At 44.0% G+C, this 14,771-nt stretch overlaps 2 protein-coding genes across 2 annotated transcripts; one reads left to right on the top strand and one right to left on the bottom strand.

The window, feature by feature from the left end:
* The first annotated feature begins 1,102 nt into the window (after nucleotides 1-1,102).
* LOC310711732 (uncharacterized protein) lies at nucleotides 1,103-7,793 on the top strand. Its single transcript, XM_083513948.1, has 5 exons — nucleotides 1,103-1,231; nucleotides 2,808-3,003; nucleotides 5,080-5,226; nucleotides 6,972-7,106; nucleotides 7,269-7,793. Exons 1-5 carry the CDS (start codon nucleotides 1,229-1,231, stop codon nucleotides 7,355-7,357), a joined length of 570 nt encoding a protein of 189 aa, XP_083370074.1. The 5' UTR covers nucleotides 1,103-1,228; the 3' UTR covers nucleotides 7,358-7,793.
* LOC310711733 (uncharacterized protein) lies at nucleotides 5,888-14,187 on the bottom strand. The gene is made up of 4 exons (XM_083513949.1): nucleotides 13,800-14,187; nucleotides 12,237-12,389; nucleotides 11,388-11,522; nucleotides 5,888-9,263 (listed from the first exon to the last, which is right to left on the bottom strand). Exons 1-4 carry the CDS (start codon nucleotides 13,975-13,977, stop codon nucleotides 9,184-9,186), a joined length of 546 nt encoding a protein of 181 aa, XP_083370075.1. The 5' UTR covers nucleotides 13,978-14,187; the 3' UTR covers nucleotides 5,888-9,183.
* Nucleotides 14,188-14,771: the final 584 nt, after the last annotated feature.

The raw sequence follows: 14,771 nt of genomic DNA, 5'->3' as shown, positions 1-14,771 counted from the left end.
AAATTCCACTATCAGGCTGTGCTGAACTTTACTTTATCCTCTAGAGGGAGCAAATCAAAATGGCCATAGAGCAAAATTCCAAATACAAAAACAAGGGGAATTGTCCAGGATATAAAACAAGAGATTTACACAGTCAAAGTCAGTATTGCTAGAAACTTGTTACTTTAAACTGCCACAGTTGTCCAATTTATACTATTTCTTCTTGTATTACACAGTAACCAGGCACTGTGGAAACTTTGTATCAGAGTATCGCTTCACAGGGAAAAGTCAGTTCAGTGTGCTAAAAAGGCAGACCGTTTCATACTTTCAGATGGGTGAGACGGCAGAGGTTTTTTTACTTCCAATATTTCATGCAGTTATTAATCTAATTCACCTCCCCTCTGCCCTGCTAGCTAGAGGGGAGATCAAAGGTCCAAATGTCCGGTTTAGCTGATTAAAGAGCGGGTTTAAACGGATGCAAGTTTAGAGCTCCGTTGCTTTCGCTTTCATGCAGTCGGGGGGAGGCAGACTTCCTTTGTTTAGATCTCCCCCGTTTTTAGTCCAATTTTTAAAATTTAAAGGGTCCCGATTATTTTTCAGCTCTTACTCACGGGAATTCAGTCCAAATTTTCTTTTCAGGAAGGAATCGGCGCTCTCCGCTTATGGCGACGCGGCTTCACTTCGCAGGCTGGGTAGCGACTCTCAGCACCGCGCTCTCTCCCGATGTCGATCCGTAGCCTTTAAAAAGGCTCTTTCACGGTACCGGGGGGCGCAAAGGTGCCCACCGAGTCTCCTTGTTCTCAGGCTTCAGCGCCTGGGATTTTAGGGGTCCCCCGCTTGCCGTAGCGGGTAAGACCCGAACTTGCGAAGCAGTCCTTCTCCGGAGCTCGGAGCTAGGACCGCCATTAAGCGCTGGCACCGACCGGAAGTCCACTTTGATATCACTTTGAGAAATATTTGGAATTTATGAACCCTGACTACTTAGAAAAAAACCATTAAAATGAATGGACCTGATTATGTCCATTCATTTCAACCAGTCTATTCTGAGTAGAACTTAGTTGGAGACAACCCTCTGTTCATGGAAGGAGGGAAAATTCCATGACAGTTGAAAAGCAAGACTCTCAGAAGCTGGGTGGCCATTCTGGTTTTTTGGTTTGGGTTGCAACAGAGAGGAGCAACAACAAAGAAGAGGGTATGGTGCATGCCTGGAATGTGGGGTGGTCAAAGCTTTCATGTTTCAAGTTGAATTATGGTGAGTCCAAAAGCAAGAGTGATACCCCTTGTGCCTCCCTTTCTCCACTTACTGAGGCCCTATGCCACAAGGAAATTAGACATATCCAGAAGAAGAACATCAATAACAGAAATAATAGAATAGAAATGTAAATAGTATTCTTCTCTACCCCACACAGTAGGGCCCAAGACAAAGTTGCAATATGATTTGCCAAAACGACTGTAAACAATATTGAAAACATTTTTAAGAACCTCCCTCAAATATTCCTCCAAGGGAGGGATATTCAAGGGAAGGTGAAATACTCAGTTGAAAGAAGGGATGACTGAGAACACTTAGATATGCTTTTAAAAAGGCAACAGATGATCAGGCACAAATAATCAGCAGGAAAAAAATGAGTTTTCCATGGAGGGCTCTGCTGAACCTATGATGGATCTGGGGTAGCTCAGTTGGTAGAGCGTGAGACTCTTAATCTCAGGCTGATGGGTTCGAGCCCCACGTTGGGCAAAAGATTCCTGTATTGCAGAGGGTTGAATTAGATGACACTCAGTGTCCCTTTCAACTCTGCAATTCTGTGATTCTATGCTTGCCAACTTAAGGTCCAATGGTATGAGTCCCACATTGCAGGGGAAGTCTGGTCCCTGTTTTGAGATAGCATTGAATATATATAGCCAAGGCGATGTTGTTTGGGGACTTGAGGACCAAGGCCGGTCTTTAGACGCGAGTCTAAACTTGAGGGTTGCCAAGAATGGATGGTTCCATTTTGTGTCCCTGGATGCATAATGGTTAGGAAGACAATACTATGCTGAAGCTTGACTAAAGGTTGCTGGGAAATGCATGGCCCCTATGGAAAACAGAAGCTTCAGGTCTATTTCATTGGTCAGCCCTGTCTTGTGGCACATCTGCCTTCTCAGTGTTAATCTTGCTGCAGTTACAACTGACCTGGTTGTTGCTGTTGTGCAAGTTTGGGGAGGAAAGGGCAGAGAATTGTAAGGTTCTGTACCCCAAACTTCTCCTTTGGTTATCCCATGACCATCGCCTTGGAAAATTATGAAACAGGGGAGGACTCTTGGGAGACTCAGAACAGATAAATTAAAGTCCTTTGACATGCAGCACGTAATTCATTGCACTCACTTCCACAGAAGGCAGTGATAGCCACCCACTTAGATGGCCTTAAAAGAAGATAGGACAAATTCATGGACGTGAAGGCTAAGAGTGGCTTCTAGCCATCATGGCTATGCTCTGCCTTCACAGTCGGAGGCAGCAATGTTTCTGGGTACCAGTTGCTGGAAACTGCGGGAAGGGAGAATTGTCTTGGACTCTGGTCCTGCTAGAGGGTTTCCCACATGCATCTGATTGGCCCCTGTGGCCCCAGAGAGTGGATACCACCATAGAAAAGGACTTCTTTCTAGTTGAGTTTTTTCAGGTTGTAGCCAAGGTATGCCCTGTCACCGGAAGCCACATAACTGGAGGCCGTGATGATGTTGGGGTAGAACAGACCACCAAGCTGGCAAATGATCCCCTCCAGCACACCCCTCATACCTAGATTCCAAGTATCATTCTTAGGGCTTCTGAATGTTGGCCTTTCCTCTTTCTGCAGATCCTTGCCAAAGTCCGGCCAATGCCTTTTGTCAGAAAAACATACAGCGTCATGTGCTGCGTCAATATCGTCTTGCTCATCATCTGCATAGCATCTCCCAACTGGCTGGTCCATCACTGTGTGAAATCCAATGTTCATTTGGGGTTGTGGCTTTTTTGCTTTGAGAAGGACTGTAAACCACACCCGTACAGCATCGGTTAGGAGGCACAACTGGGTTACTTTTCTTTCTTGGGTTAAGGGTCATGGGCCAAACGGACTTCTGGGTAGGAGTTTTATTTCCATGCAGTGGAGGCTAGGACGAGTTAACTTGAATGACGGTCTTACCCCTTAGGTACCCACTCAGTAGCTTTTGTCTGCAGAAGTAGCATTTTTTTTTCAGACCTTAGCTATACATTCAAAGCAATATAAGATCACTTTAAACAATCATGGCTTCCCACACATAATTTTGGCAACTATAGTGTGTTAAGTATGTTGAGAGTTGCTAAGAGTCTCCACAATTTCCAGAGTTTCCTGGGGAGAGGTTGACTGTTAAACCACTTTGAGAATTGTAGCTCTGGGGCAGAGGGAGATAGAGGTCTTCTAATAACTCTCAGCTCCCTTAACAAACTGCAGTCCCCATGATCCTTTGGAGGAAGACATGGCTGTTTAAAGTGGTATGATATTGCTTTAAATGTACAGGGCAGGTGGAGTTATAGTGTGGCACCATCTATGCTCTGGAACTTAATACTAGGCCAACAACTTGGTTGTAGCCACTTCCTGTTTACTCAGAGTAGGCTCACTGAAATTAAAGACCATAGCTAACTTAGGTCCATTACTTTTAATTGGTCTACTATGAGTAAAAGTTAGTGGAGAACCGGCCTGTTGTTTTCAACACTTGCTAAAAACTTTTTTGTTTAGACAAGCCTAGAGGAACATGCAATTTTTGTTTGTTTTGCATATTTGTTTGTAAAACTGTTGGTTTTATCTAAATTTTGGTGATGTTGTTATGTCTTCTTGTTTTTTAAACTCTGTTGATTTTAGGGGTTGTTTTCTTATGTTTTATATTATTTAACGTAAACTTCTTCTTCATATGATTAAATACATAAATCATACAGCAGCCTTGCACTGTAGTTCCCTGTTACTATTAGAAGTCAGAGATGAAGCTGTGGCTGGTTTGGATTCCAAGCCAAAAAAAACCCTCCACACCTCTTAGATTTCAGCAATCTCCTTGGTTTGCCCCCCCCCCCAGCCTTCCTACCAAAGTAAACAGAGTTCTAATTTGTTATAAGAATGAATGTACAATACATACACAAATGTCCTCCCCCCCTCCAATTGTTAAACAATGCAGAGCCAGAAATCCTTGTTGGGGTGTTCGAAATTTCTGAGAGTTCTGCTCTGATAGATTTGATCTGCTTTCTGCTCACTGCTGATATTGAACCTTTACTGGCCATTTTCCTCTTTAAGAGAGGGCCAACAATGGGAAGAAGCTATCACCCTCATGCCCTGCTTCTGGGCTGCCTGGAATCATCCACTCTGTACTGCAATCTCGCCGCCACCGAGAAGGCCCTCTGCCTGGTTCCCTGTAACCTCACTTCTCACAGTGAGGGAACCACCAGAAGGCCCTCGGTGCTGGACCTCAGTGTCCGGGCTGAATGATGGGGGTGGAGACGCTCTTTCAGGTATACTGGGCCGAGGCCGTTTAGGGCTTTAAAGGTCAGCACCAACACTTTGAATTGTGCTCAGAAACATACTGGGATCCAATGTAGGTCTTTCAGGACTGGTGTTATATGGTCTCAGCAGCCACTCCCAGTCACCAGTCTAGCTGCTGCATTGTGGATTAATTGCAGTTTCCAGGTCACCTTCAAAGGTAGCCCCACGTAGAGCACATTGCAGTAGTCCAAGTGGGAGATAACCAGAGCATGCACCACTCTGGCAAGACAGTCTGCGGGCAGGGAGGGTCTCACACAGAGTTGAGACAAAGTTCATCTTTGAAGTGGACTGTTTCACTCCCTTCTTTTTCATGCTCCTTTTCTCTGTGGCTGGCCAGGCCAATACATTATGCTGGATCAAAGCACATACCTAAGAATAACAGTTAAATTGACACAGGAGCACCACCTGCACCACCTGTTCCCTGGCACCACATTAACTAAACATGTAATTGCCCCCCTGGCTGCATGTGGACCCTCCCATTCATGTATACACTGACTAGGAATGCACTGCAAATCTGTTCTTAGAAGCACTGGCATAATGCCACAAATGCACTTACAGTGGGACTGTTTTTCTTTTTTTCTAGAGAGTCTGGAGGCTGTCCGAGGCCTTATGATAATAGCCCTCATTTTTACTTCCTTTGCCTTGCTGTGCGGACAGAACCTTTTAAGTCGCATCACAAAGAGGGAGATTCCCGACTGTATGATTTCATCCATTGCTAACTACTGCGCAGGTATCGTGTCAGGGCACTCCATCATCTAGCATAACAGTGAGTTTAGTTCTCCACATGGAGCAGAAACAGCGCCAGCCATGGGCAAGAGTGGAGTATGCTCAGAGGAACTCAGTTCTCTGGGAAGAGGGCTTGACTGTTTGCATGCTCTGGGCATTGTAGCTCTGTGAAAGGAATAGGGAGTTTCCTAGCAACTTTCAGCGCTACAGTTCCCAGGGTCCCTTAGGGGAAGCCATGACTGTTGAAAACGGCATGATGCAGCAGCGGGTTGCCAATCTTTTTTGGACCAGAGGGCAATATTGAGAGTGCCGAGGGTTCCAGTCACAAAATGGCTGCTGTGGAGGGGATATGGTGTAAGACAAAATGGCTGCTGTGGGCAGCATGGCATAACGTTACATAGAGTCCAGCCACTGCTGTTTCATTGTTCCTGCCCCTGGTTAACTCCATACTAACTATAGAAAGTCAGTTGTATCCTTGTGAAGATACAGCTCGGAATGGGACAAGAACTCTGTTTTCCTTAATGCCAATCCTGTACCTACTTATCTGGTAGAAAGCCCCATTAAACACAAAGAGACTTACGTCAGAAATAGGTATGTGTGACTGGACATTATTAATGAGTGCCTGGACAGTTTTCATATTTAATTTTTTGGATTTTTTCGGGGGGGGGGGGACAGCATTCTTTAACATCCACACACAATTTTTGTTGAGTGGTATTTGAAGATAATAACCTTCAGCAAGTAGCCAATCTCAGACAAATGCATCATAGGAAAGATGCCTGCTGGTTGGCAAGGGACAAAGAAAGGGCAAAATGCAGAGATTCTAAGGACTACTTGAAAATAAGACAAAAGTAGGAACACTAATGGGGAGGAAACAGAAGCTCTTTAGGACTCCAGGGATTCCTGTTGCCTGGTGTCCAAACAACCTTCTTGTCAATCACAGTTCTGACTTCACTCATTGGCTAAAAAACACTGATAGGCGAGAACCAGGCTGGATCATTTCACAGAAATTGCTTAGAAAGCTGCCTGCACATTTTGCTTTATAACTTTCTTTCTAGGAGAGCTAGAGATGTACTCATTTTTTTTTTTTAATGAAAGCTCAGAGCCTGGAGCATTTGCCTGGGAGCAGTAGTGAAAACCTTCCTGGGCACTGTGGCACCTATGGGCTTGGTGGCTCCTGCGACACAGCTTTAAATGCATAGTGCTGGTGGGACCTTAGATTCATTTTCCAGTAAGGATTCTGTGTTGGAGGGGATTCATTTGGTTCACATTCTAATGCAATGTTCTCAAATCAGTATACAAACCAAAGCATACCTCTCTTTTGAAATTTGCCTTTCTCTGAATTTTGCAATTTTGAATGGTCATTGGCCTCCAACCAAGGGACGATTACAACAATGTGCATAATACTGAAAACAGCATAAAGAAACACATTCAGCTTGTGGGGTTGGTGAGGGGTAAATTGCTTGCAAAAATGCTTATACAAGGCAAAACTGTGTAAGAAAGTGCATCTATTTTTGAATATGTGCACAAAACACATAGAAATTTCCACTTCAAATAAACGAATTGCAATGGGTTAAACCAAACTGTAATTGACAGGTCCATCCACACCGAGTTGCCAGTCTCGTAGGGCTTAGTACATGCTATGTGGGGGGTTGGAGGCAGAGTGGAAGATTCACTATTTTGTCCTTTGTCTCAGGCAGCAAAATGTCTTGGGACATCCCTGTCTAATAAGAGTTTCTTGCTTGCTTGCAGGACTCTGCACTGTCAGTTCTCTAATGATTGTGTTGTTTGAGGTCCGTGTTGTCATAGATGCAGATGTTATACACCTGGCACCAGACTGGGCTTTCTGCATAGCTTGCGTCTCCTTCTCACTCAGCTTAGTGTTGGGTGAGTACATCCTATTCTGAGTCAGATAACAAACTTGGTAAACTTGGGTCAGCTTAGTTTTCTCTCATATATATGAATGAAAATGAGCTTCAATTTCATGTAAAAGCTTCATTTTCTCACACTTCCAGGATTAGTCTTCTCATTTCCCAACTTCTTTTCCAGGTACACAAAACCTGCTATGGGACAGGAAGTTCCACAAAAAAGTAAAACCATCTGAAGAGGAAGAGTCATCAACACCCAGCGACCCTTGAGTGTAGCCCACGGCCTATGACACCTGTCACAGGTGTTCCCCAGTCAGGTGGGGCCTTGAAAGCTGACAGGCCAATGGGCGTTCTGTTTGGTGATGTCACTTAACCAAGAGCCATTTGGAATAAGCCTGGATTGCAGAAAAGATGCCCACTTTCATCTCTGCGACATCACTTTTGAGTAGCCTTCTTACCCAAGTGCCCTGCTGGAACCCTTAAAATTATCTCATCCATTACCGAGATACCTTTTATTCAGCAATCGTTTCTGCCTTGGGTGGAATATCCCTCTTGCTTTCCAAGACTGCCCCATTTCCCCACATGCTTCTAATTGTTGCTGCTGTTGTTTTTATTATAATATATGTATATATTGTGAGGACAGGCCATGTCTCAGTCAGATGTGATGCTATGGATGAACACTTAATTATTAAATGTCTTATAGCAACTTTCACTTCTCATAATATTACTGGAAATTCATGAATCTCTTGAAATCAGGGCCGGTCCTACTATTAGGAAGAGTGAATAGGCTCCCTCATGCCTCATATGATAAGGAAAAGGGAGCAACTGTGAGGGGGTGGAGGACAGAGCCAGTTGTGCTTATGTAGGGATAGGGGAGAAAAATGATTTTGTTTGTATTTTTATCAGAAACTGTCTAATTCACACTTCTCATACCAATATGCAAAGCAAAATACAATTATCCTGCAATATTTACATATCTCTGAATTTTGCAATGTGGTTCTCTGTAACTAAACATTTGGTATAGAAAAGCATATATTAGGGGGAAGTGAGTGTGGAATTACTCATACCTCTTACTGAAGATAGCATACAAAAAATCACTGTGGTAATGGAAACGGTTTGCAAAATTGTGAAGATTAGTTAAAAGCGTCATACAAAGAGACATATATTGCAATAGATTTGCCCTGAAATGTTGACAAATGTTTGTGAGTGTTGTTGTTGTTGTTGTTGTTGTTGTTGTTGTTACAAATTGCTGCAGAAATGTGAACTGAATTTAAGATGGCAAAAATGAGAAGCTGAGGGGAACCAAAATTCATAGATTCTTGCCCCCCTTAGTGCTGTGTGGTCTTCTCTGTGTGCCCCCTACACAACAGAGTGCTGCTCTTGAGAATGGCAAGGACGGGCGTTGGAGTCCAGCAACATTCAGAGGGCACCAGATCCCCCATCCCTGCAATGAATAGTATCTTCACCCATAGCATTCTTTCGTAATGGCAGCTCCACCACCAAGGAATGAGCTATTTGCTTTGAACTGCTATCAGAATAATAGAATTGTAGAGTCAACCGTGTCCAACTCCCCTGCGATGCGGGAATCACAGCTAACCAATCCCTACGTCGTCACATGTTCATCTGTAACTCGTTGCTTTGGCCTTCATTTGCTCAAGGATATGGAGAGGGCTATTAATCTTCCATACAAACGAATGATTTAATAGCAGGACAAGGCATTGAAGCAGGAAGAAAAGAAAGGAAGAAAAAAATTGTCTAAATACCCATCAAATGGGATGCAATAAAGAGGAGACCTGGGAAAGGGTCGTTTCTTCTTCAGTGCTGCTGAAACGCAGTAAGCTGCATGTGGGTTGCTCAAAGATTCTCACTAAGGTTCAAAGGTTCAAAGATCTCACTAAGTCCAGTGGGTATGTACTTGAAGGTGTGTTGGCAGGATGATATCCAATGCAAACAGTGAATCATGTGGCCCGGTTGTGGACATCTCCATTTAAAAATGCACATGGTCAATGTAGATTCCAAGGATCCAGTGCCACTTCAAAAATGGGGGAAGCATACAATGCTATCTTCCTTCTAGACTTTTGGCCTTTGGTGTCTGATTACCCTTTGGGAGCCACCTGTGAGGAATAAGCTGTTGGTTTCCAGAGGGAGAGCTGGTACAGCACCAGGCTGAATATCCCTGGGAGAGAAAGAGAAGAGAAGAGTTTGGATTTGATATCCCGCCTTTCACTCCCTTTAAGGAGTCTCAAAGCGGCTAACATTCTCCTTTCCCTTTCTCCCCCACAACAAACACTCTGTGAGGTGAGTGAGGCTGAGAGACTTCAGAGAAGTGTGACTGGCCCAAGGTCACCCAGCAGCTGCATGTGGAGGAGCGGAGACGCGAACCCAGTTCCCCAGATTATGAGACTACCGCTCTTAACCACTACACCACACTGGCGTAGAGAGAGGTACAGAGATGAGTGGGCATTGGCATGGGTTGTCAGCATGGTGCCTGTGGACACACATGGACTCTCAGGAAGGGGGGGGGGAGGAGAAATATGGTTCAGTACATACAGTGGTACCTTGGTTCTCAAACTTAATCAGTTCTGGAAGTCCATTCCAAAACCAAAGTGTTCCAAAACCAAGGCACGCTTTCCCATAGAAAGTAATGCAAAATGGATTAATCAGTTCCAGACTCTTAAAAGCAACCCCCAAAACAGCAGTTTAACATGAATTTTGCTATCTAATGAGGCCATTGATCCATAAAAAGAAAGCAATAAACAATGTACTGCAGTCACACAATCAATCAATCCGTAGCTAAACTAGATTCCACACAGTCACAAAAACAAAGAGCCGCAAAAACAGAAAAACAAAATAAATTGCAAAAACAGACAGACCGCAACGTTAACACTCAAAACGGAAGTGTGGCACTCAAACTGGAAGTGTAACACTCAAAATGGAGCACGTTTGGCTTCTGAAAATAGTTCACAAACTGGAACACTAACTTCCAGGTTTGCAGTGTTTGGGTTTCAAGTCGTTTCAGTACCAAGTCATTTGAGAACGAAGGTACCACTGTATTTAAAGTAAAAATCTATCAAATTCACACTTTCTATAGCAGTATGCTAACCCAAACACCACCACCCTCCAAAATTCGCACTTATCCAAATTTTGAAATGCAGTTCTGCCACCGAAAAATATTTGCATATCCTTTAGCATCTCCACGTTTCTTTCAGCAGAGGGAGGGGCAGGGGGTGGGGCCCTGCAGGCACCAGAAAAAGCCTCAGGGCTTGAGGTGTGGAAGGCCTATCAATTTCAGTTCTCTCGGTTTCTTGTTTTCCAGTCATAAATTTGGTTATTCACATTTCGCAGCAGTTTGAAATTTTCGAAAAGAAAGAGAATTTCTCCTTCTGAAAACCCACTTTGCATTTTAGTACAGTTTTCTTGCAAGGTAACACATTGTTCTATGCAGGTTTGACTAGGACATTTCCCCTAATATAAGGCATTTGCGTAAGTTGCTTCTACCATCTAGTCCAGCACACTGTTCTCACAGTGGCTGACTAGATGCCTTTGGGAATCCTGTAAGCAGCACCTGAGCTCAAAAGTTCTTCCCCCGCATTTGTGATTCCCAGCAACCAGCATTCAGAGGCATACAGTGGTGATACAACATAGCTGTTGTGACCAACCACCACTGATAGACCTTTCCTCCATCAGTTGGTCTGATCCTACTTTAAAGCCGTCTAGGTTTGTGGCCATCCCTATGTTTTGTCAGAGCAAATTCCATAGTCAATGAGAGAGGGGGAGCCTCCCTTGTTTCTGACTTTTCAGCACGACAAGCCCCTCCCAAGATGCTGAAACTCTGAGTCAAAACATGAGAACTGGTTACTCTGAATGTCTCCTTTCAGATACCTGAAAGACTACCTCCGTCCCTCCAGAACCTCTCAGATGCTAAGACTGGCAGAGTTAACCCTCAGATTCGCAGGGGGCGGTGTCTGGGAAAGGGCCTTCTCTGTGGCTATCCTTCCCCACCGAAGTGCATCGGGCCACGTTCACTATATGGACCTTATTTTTAGGACCCACCTGCTTTCTCCAATTGTAATTTTTTGTTGTTTTTAAAACTGTTTTCAATACTGTGTTTTAATGGTTGTAACCCAACCTGAGATCTTAGGGAGAAAGTTGGAACCTCTATCTCTATATGAATTGTGGCCAGTTCTTCTTAGAGCAGACCCACTGGAATAAATTAACATGGCTAATGTAAGGCCATTAATTTCAATGGGTCTACTCTAAAGTGTAATTGGCTATAGGCCATTATAGCCTTTGCATTTACCTGTCCCCAAGCAAAGGGCGCAGACAACACAGCTTAGGAAATAAGCCCATTTAGCAGAAGGGTCCTGCAGTTCAGGCTCTGTTGTCTCACGGACGGAGTTATCAAATACCACCACAGCGACCAGCACACAGATCCCTACAAGAAACAGTGGATTAAGGTCCATCCAAATGTTTGGTTAGTCCTGCAAATGCAACGGTGCTCATGGTGAATGGATGGTCTTCACACACTCTTCTCCCTGGTGTGCTGCGGTTCTTTATTTAGCTATCCAATTTATACCCCTCCCTTCCTTCTAACGGAGCCCAGGATGGCAGGTTAGCATTTATGTATTCATTTATTGCATCTCTATCCCACCATTTTCCTCCAAGGAGCTCAAGATGGAATACATGGTCCTCCCTCTCCTCATATACTCTTCACAACCACCCCATGTGGTAGGTTCGACTGAGAGCCAGGGAATAATAATAATAATAATAATAATAATAATAATAATAATAATAAATGGGTGAGGGGGCCAAAACAGCCTCAGCCCCTAGGAGCTAGCAGTTATGGCATTTAGCACTTTGCTTTTGCCTTCTCCCTCCCATTCCCCATTTCCTCATGTGTTGTGTCTTTTTAGATCAAGAGTCTGAGGGAACTGGCCATCGTAGAACTGGTGTTTGTAAGCCACCCTTGAGAAATTTTTTGGCTGAAAGACAGGCACAAATGCTATAAACAGACAAACAAATGTCCTGTTTTCGGAAGGCAGTTCTCGAGTACTTGTACTCCCCCTGCTCCCTGCCAGTTTCCTTGCTTTTGTCCCCCAAAGCAGCTACATCCCAGCTGGACACAAATGATTCCTCTCGAAATTGGTACCTGAGGCCAAGCTGAAGACAGCTGCAACAGGGCCATCCATGAAAAAGTCCTCGGTGCAGTTCATCCAGTACTTCGATTCCACAGAGCACAGTATGGCCAGAAAGGAAAAAAAGAGAGCCACGAGCATAAAGCTCCGGACGACGTCCAGTTTCACTAAAGTGGAATAAGAGACTTGTAAAAATAGCTGAGGGTGGTCCCAGGTAGCTCTTCCCCACCCGAACGACGGCACTCAGGAAACACAAAGAAAGTCTCTCCTTTCTGCAACCCAAATTCTGTGACTGGGAATAAAAGGATATGAAATTTATGGATGCCTCAAGATCATCAGTGTTTTTGCAGGAGGGACTCAAGAGTGTGCCACAGTGTTAAAGGTAAAGGGACCCCTGACCATTAGGTCCAGTCGTGGCCGACTCTGGGGTTGCGGTGCTCATCTCGCTTTATTGGCCAAGGGAGCTGGCGTACAGCTTCCAGGTCATGTGGCCAGCATGACTAAGCCGCTTCTGGCGAACCAGAGCAGTGCACAGAAACACCATTTACCCTACCTTATCTACTTGCACTTTGACGTGCTTTCGAACTGCTAGGTTGGCAGGAGCAGGGACCGAGCAACAGAAGCTCATGCCGTCACGGGGATTTGAACCACCGACCTTCTGATTGGCAAGTTCTAGGCTCTGTGGTTTAACCACAGCCACAATGTTAGGTTGCGACAATTAAAATATAGGGCCACATTCACGCCATACTTTTAAAGTACAATGAAAACACTTTAAACAGTCATGGCTTCTCTCTCCCCCCCCCCCTCAGATTTCTGGGAGCTGTAGTTGGAAGGGTGTTGGAAGTTGTTTGGAGACCCCTTATTCCCCTCACAGAGCTGCACTCGTTCAGCTGCTATGGTTGTAGAGAAAAATGAATAGTGGAATAATAATGGCAACAGTGATTTGAAATGACATAGTAAAGCACTTTCTGCAATAAATGCACCTTCGTGATGGTATAATAATAGCAAATGTCGATCATATCAGTTAGTCAGAATAAACATGGGCAGGATCCAGTCAGGGATGTATAGGGAATGATCTTAATCCAGTTTATGTGCTTTGAACATGAATAGACTGGCCAGCCCATTCTGTTGAATGGCAGAATTTCCTTCAGAAATGTTTGATTCTGCATTGTTTTATTGATGTTTAATATGCTGTAAACCACTTTGAGATTTTTCTGAAAAATATAAAGCGGAATAATAATAATAATAATAATAATAATAATAATAATAATAATATCCTAAAAAATCTGTACAAAAAACCCCAAGCAACTATAAAACCCATAGAGTCAGCCTAAGAGCCTTCTGGGTTTTCCTTTTCTGTTTGTTTGTTTGTTTGTTTGTTCTTTAAAACAAATAACGAAAACATTTTTAGCTGTATCTATGAGGGAAGCCATCTTTTTTTTTTCTGTCACAAGTCACTAGTAGCAGCACCCATAGTATGTGTGCATGTGGAAAGAGGAATTCAAAGCCTGAGAGAAACAGCAGCAGCAATCTCTGTTGAACCCAACCTCACCCAGCCCAACCCAGGCATACTGTACATTCTCTGATGGCCAAGAAACTGCAGCCATCTTCTGTGCAGGTGGTCCATAAACCAGTGTATGAGGCTTCCAGAATATCTGTTTCATGCACTGCCCACCCAGAGGATGCTTGAGCAACCAAGAGAAGCACAAAACTGATGCAGGAAAGGATGCAGCTAATTCCCCTGTAGAGAAGCATGGTGGGGTTCCTTCTCCTGATCTTTTGCACTGGCAGCAGCCTGAGGAAGCCAGGAGGGTAGTGGTGGTGCTAGCAAGGTCACCCCAGGAGGCTCCAAGGAGATCACTGAGATCCAGTTTTTGCCGGACAAAGTGCTCCTCAAACGGTTTCTACTGGATTCCTCTGTTCCGTTCCTTCAACTGAAATGGAACCTTTGAACTGGGTGGGAGAGAACCTTCCTCTGGGAGTAGCTAGAAGTTCAGTATTGGATAAATCTGTCCATTTCAGTTCCCCTTGGCTTTTTGTTTCCTCTGAGCTTAAGTTCAGTTCTCCACAATTCAATGGATCAGTTTGTGACTCATTTACTGGACTGTAGTTCTCTTGAAAATTCAACCAGGCACTTTCATGTGAAAGGCTCAGGATATACAGCCACCCCCCTTTTTTTGCAAACACATTTCCCTGAACATAATGCATTTTTTGGTATGTTATTTTCACACGTTCCCCTAAGGTATCCATTTTTAAAAATTATTATTATTATTGGATTGGAGAACTGCATTGCAGCAGTTGGAAAAGTGAGAATTTTGAAGGAGGTTGTATTTCTGGTTACATATTGTTGTAGGGTTTGTTAATTATGGGTTTCCACAATAAAATGGGAACCAGCTGAATCCACCCATCCATATTTGTTTGTTGCATTTATATCTCATCTTTTCCTTCAAGGAGCTTAAGGTCATACACATGGTTCTCCCCCTCCTCAAGTGATCCCCACAAAAATCTTGCAAGGTAGGTGTCAGGGAACTGACATCAGAGCGAGAGGC

Source organism: Podarcis liolepis (assembly GCF_965112155.1).
Source record: "Podarcis liolepis genome assembly, chromosome: 7".
NCBI classification, from domain to species: Eukaryota; Metazoa; Chordata; class Lepidosauria; order Squamata; family Lacertidae; genus Podarcis; species Podarcis liolepis.
This window is presented reverse-complemented; position numbering and strand designations above follow the sequence as displayed.

Excerpts from the sequence above, each read along its gene's own strand:
- LOC310711733 (XM_083513949.1), bottom strand. The coding sequence starts at position 13,977 with ATGCTTCTCTACAGGGGAATTAGCTGCATCCTTTCCTGCATCAGTTTT. Across the intron at positions 12,390-13,799 it reads TTTCTTGGCCATCAGAGAAT|TGAAACTGGACGTCGTCCGG; the intron begins GTACAGTATGCC and ends ATTCCACTTTAG. Across the intron at positions 11,523-12,236 it reads TGTCTTCAGCTTGGCCTCAG|GGATCTGTGTGCTGGTCGCT; the intron begins GTACCAATTTCG and ends TGTTTCTTGTAG.
- LOC310711732 (XM_083513948.1), top strand. Across the intron at positions 5,227-6,971 it reads CATTGCTAACTACTGCGCAG|GACTCTGCACTGTCAGTTCT; the intron begins GTATCGTGTCAG and ends GCTTGCTTGCAG. Across the intron at positions 7,107-7,268 it reads CTCACTCAGCTTAGTGTTGG|GTACACAAAACCTGCTATGG; the intron begins GTGAGTACATCC and ends CTTCTTTTCCAG.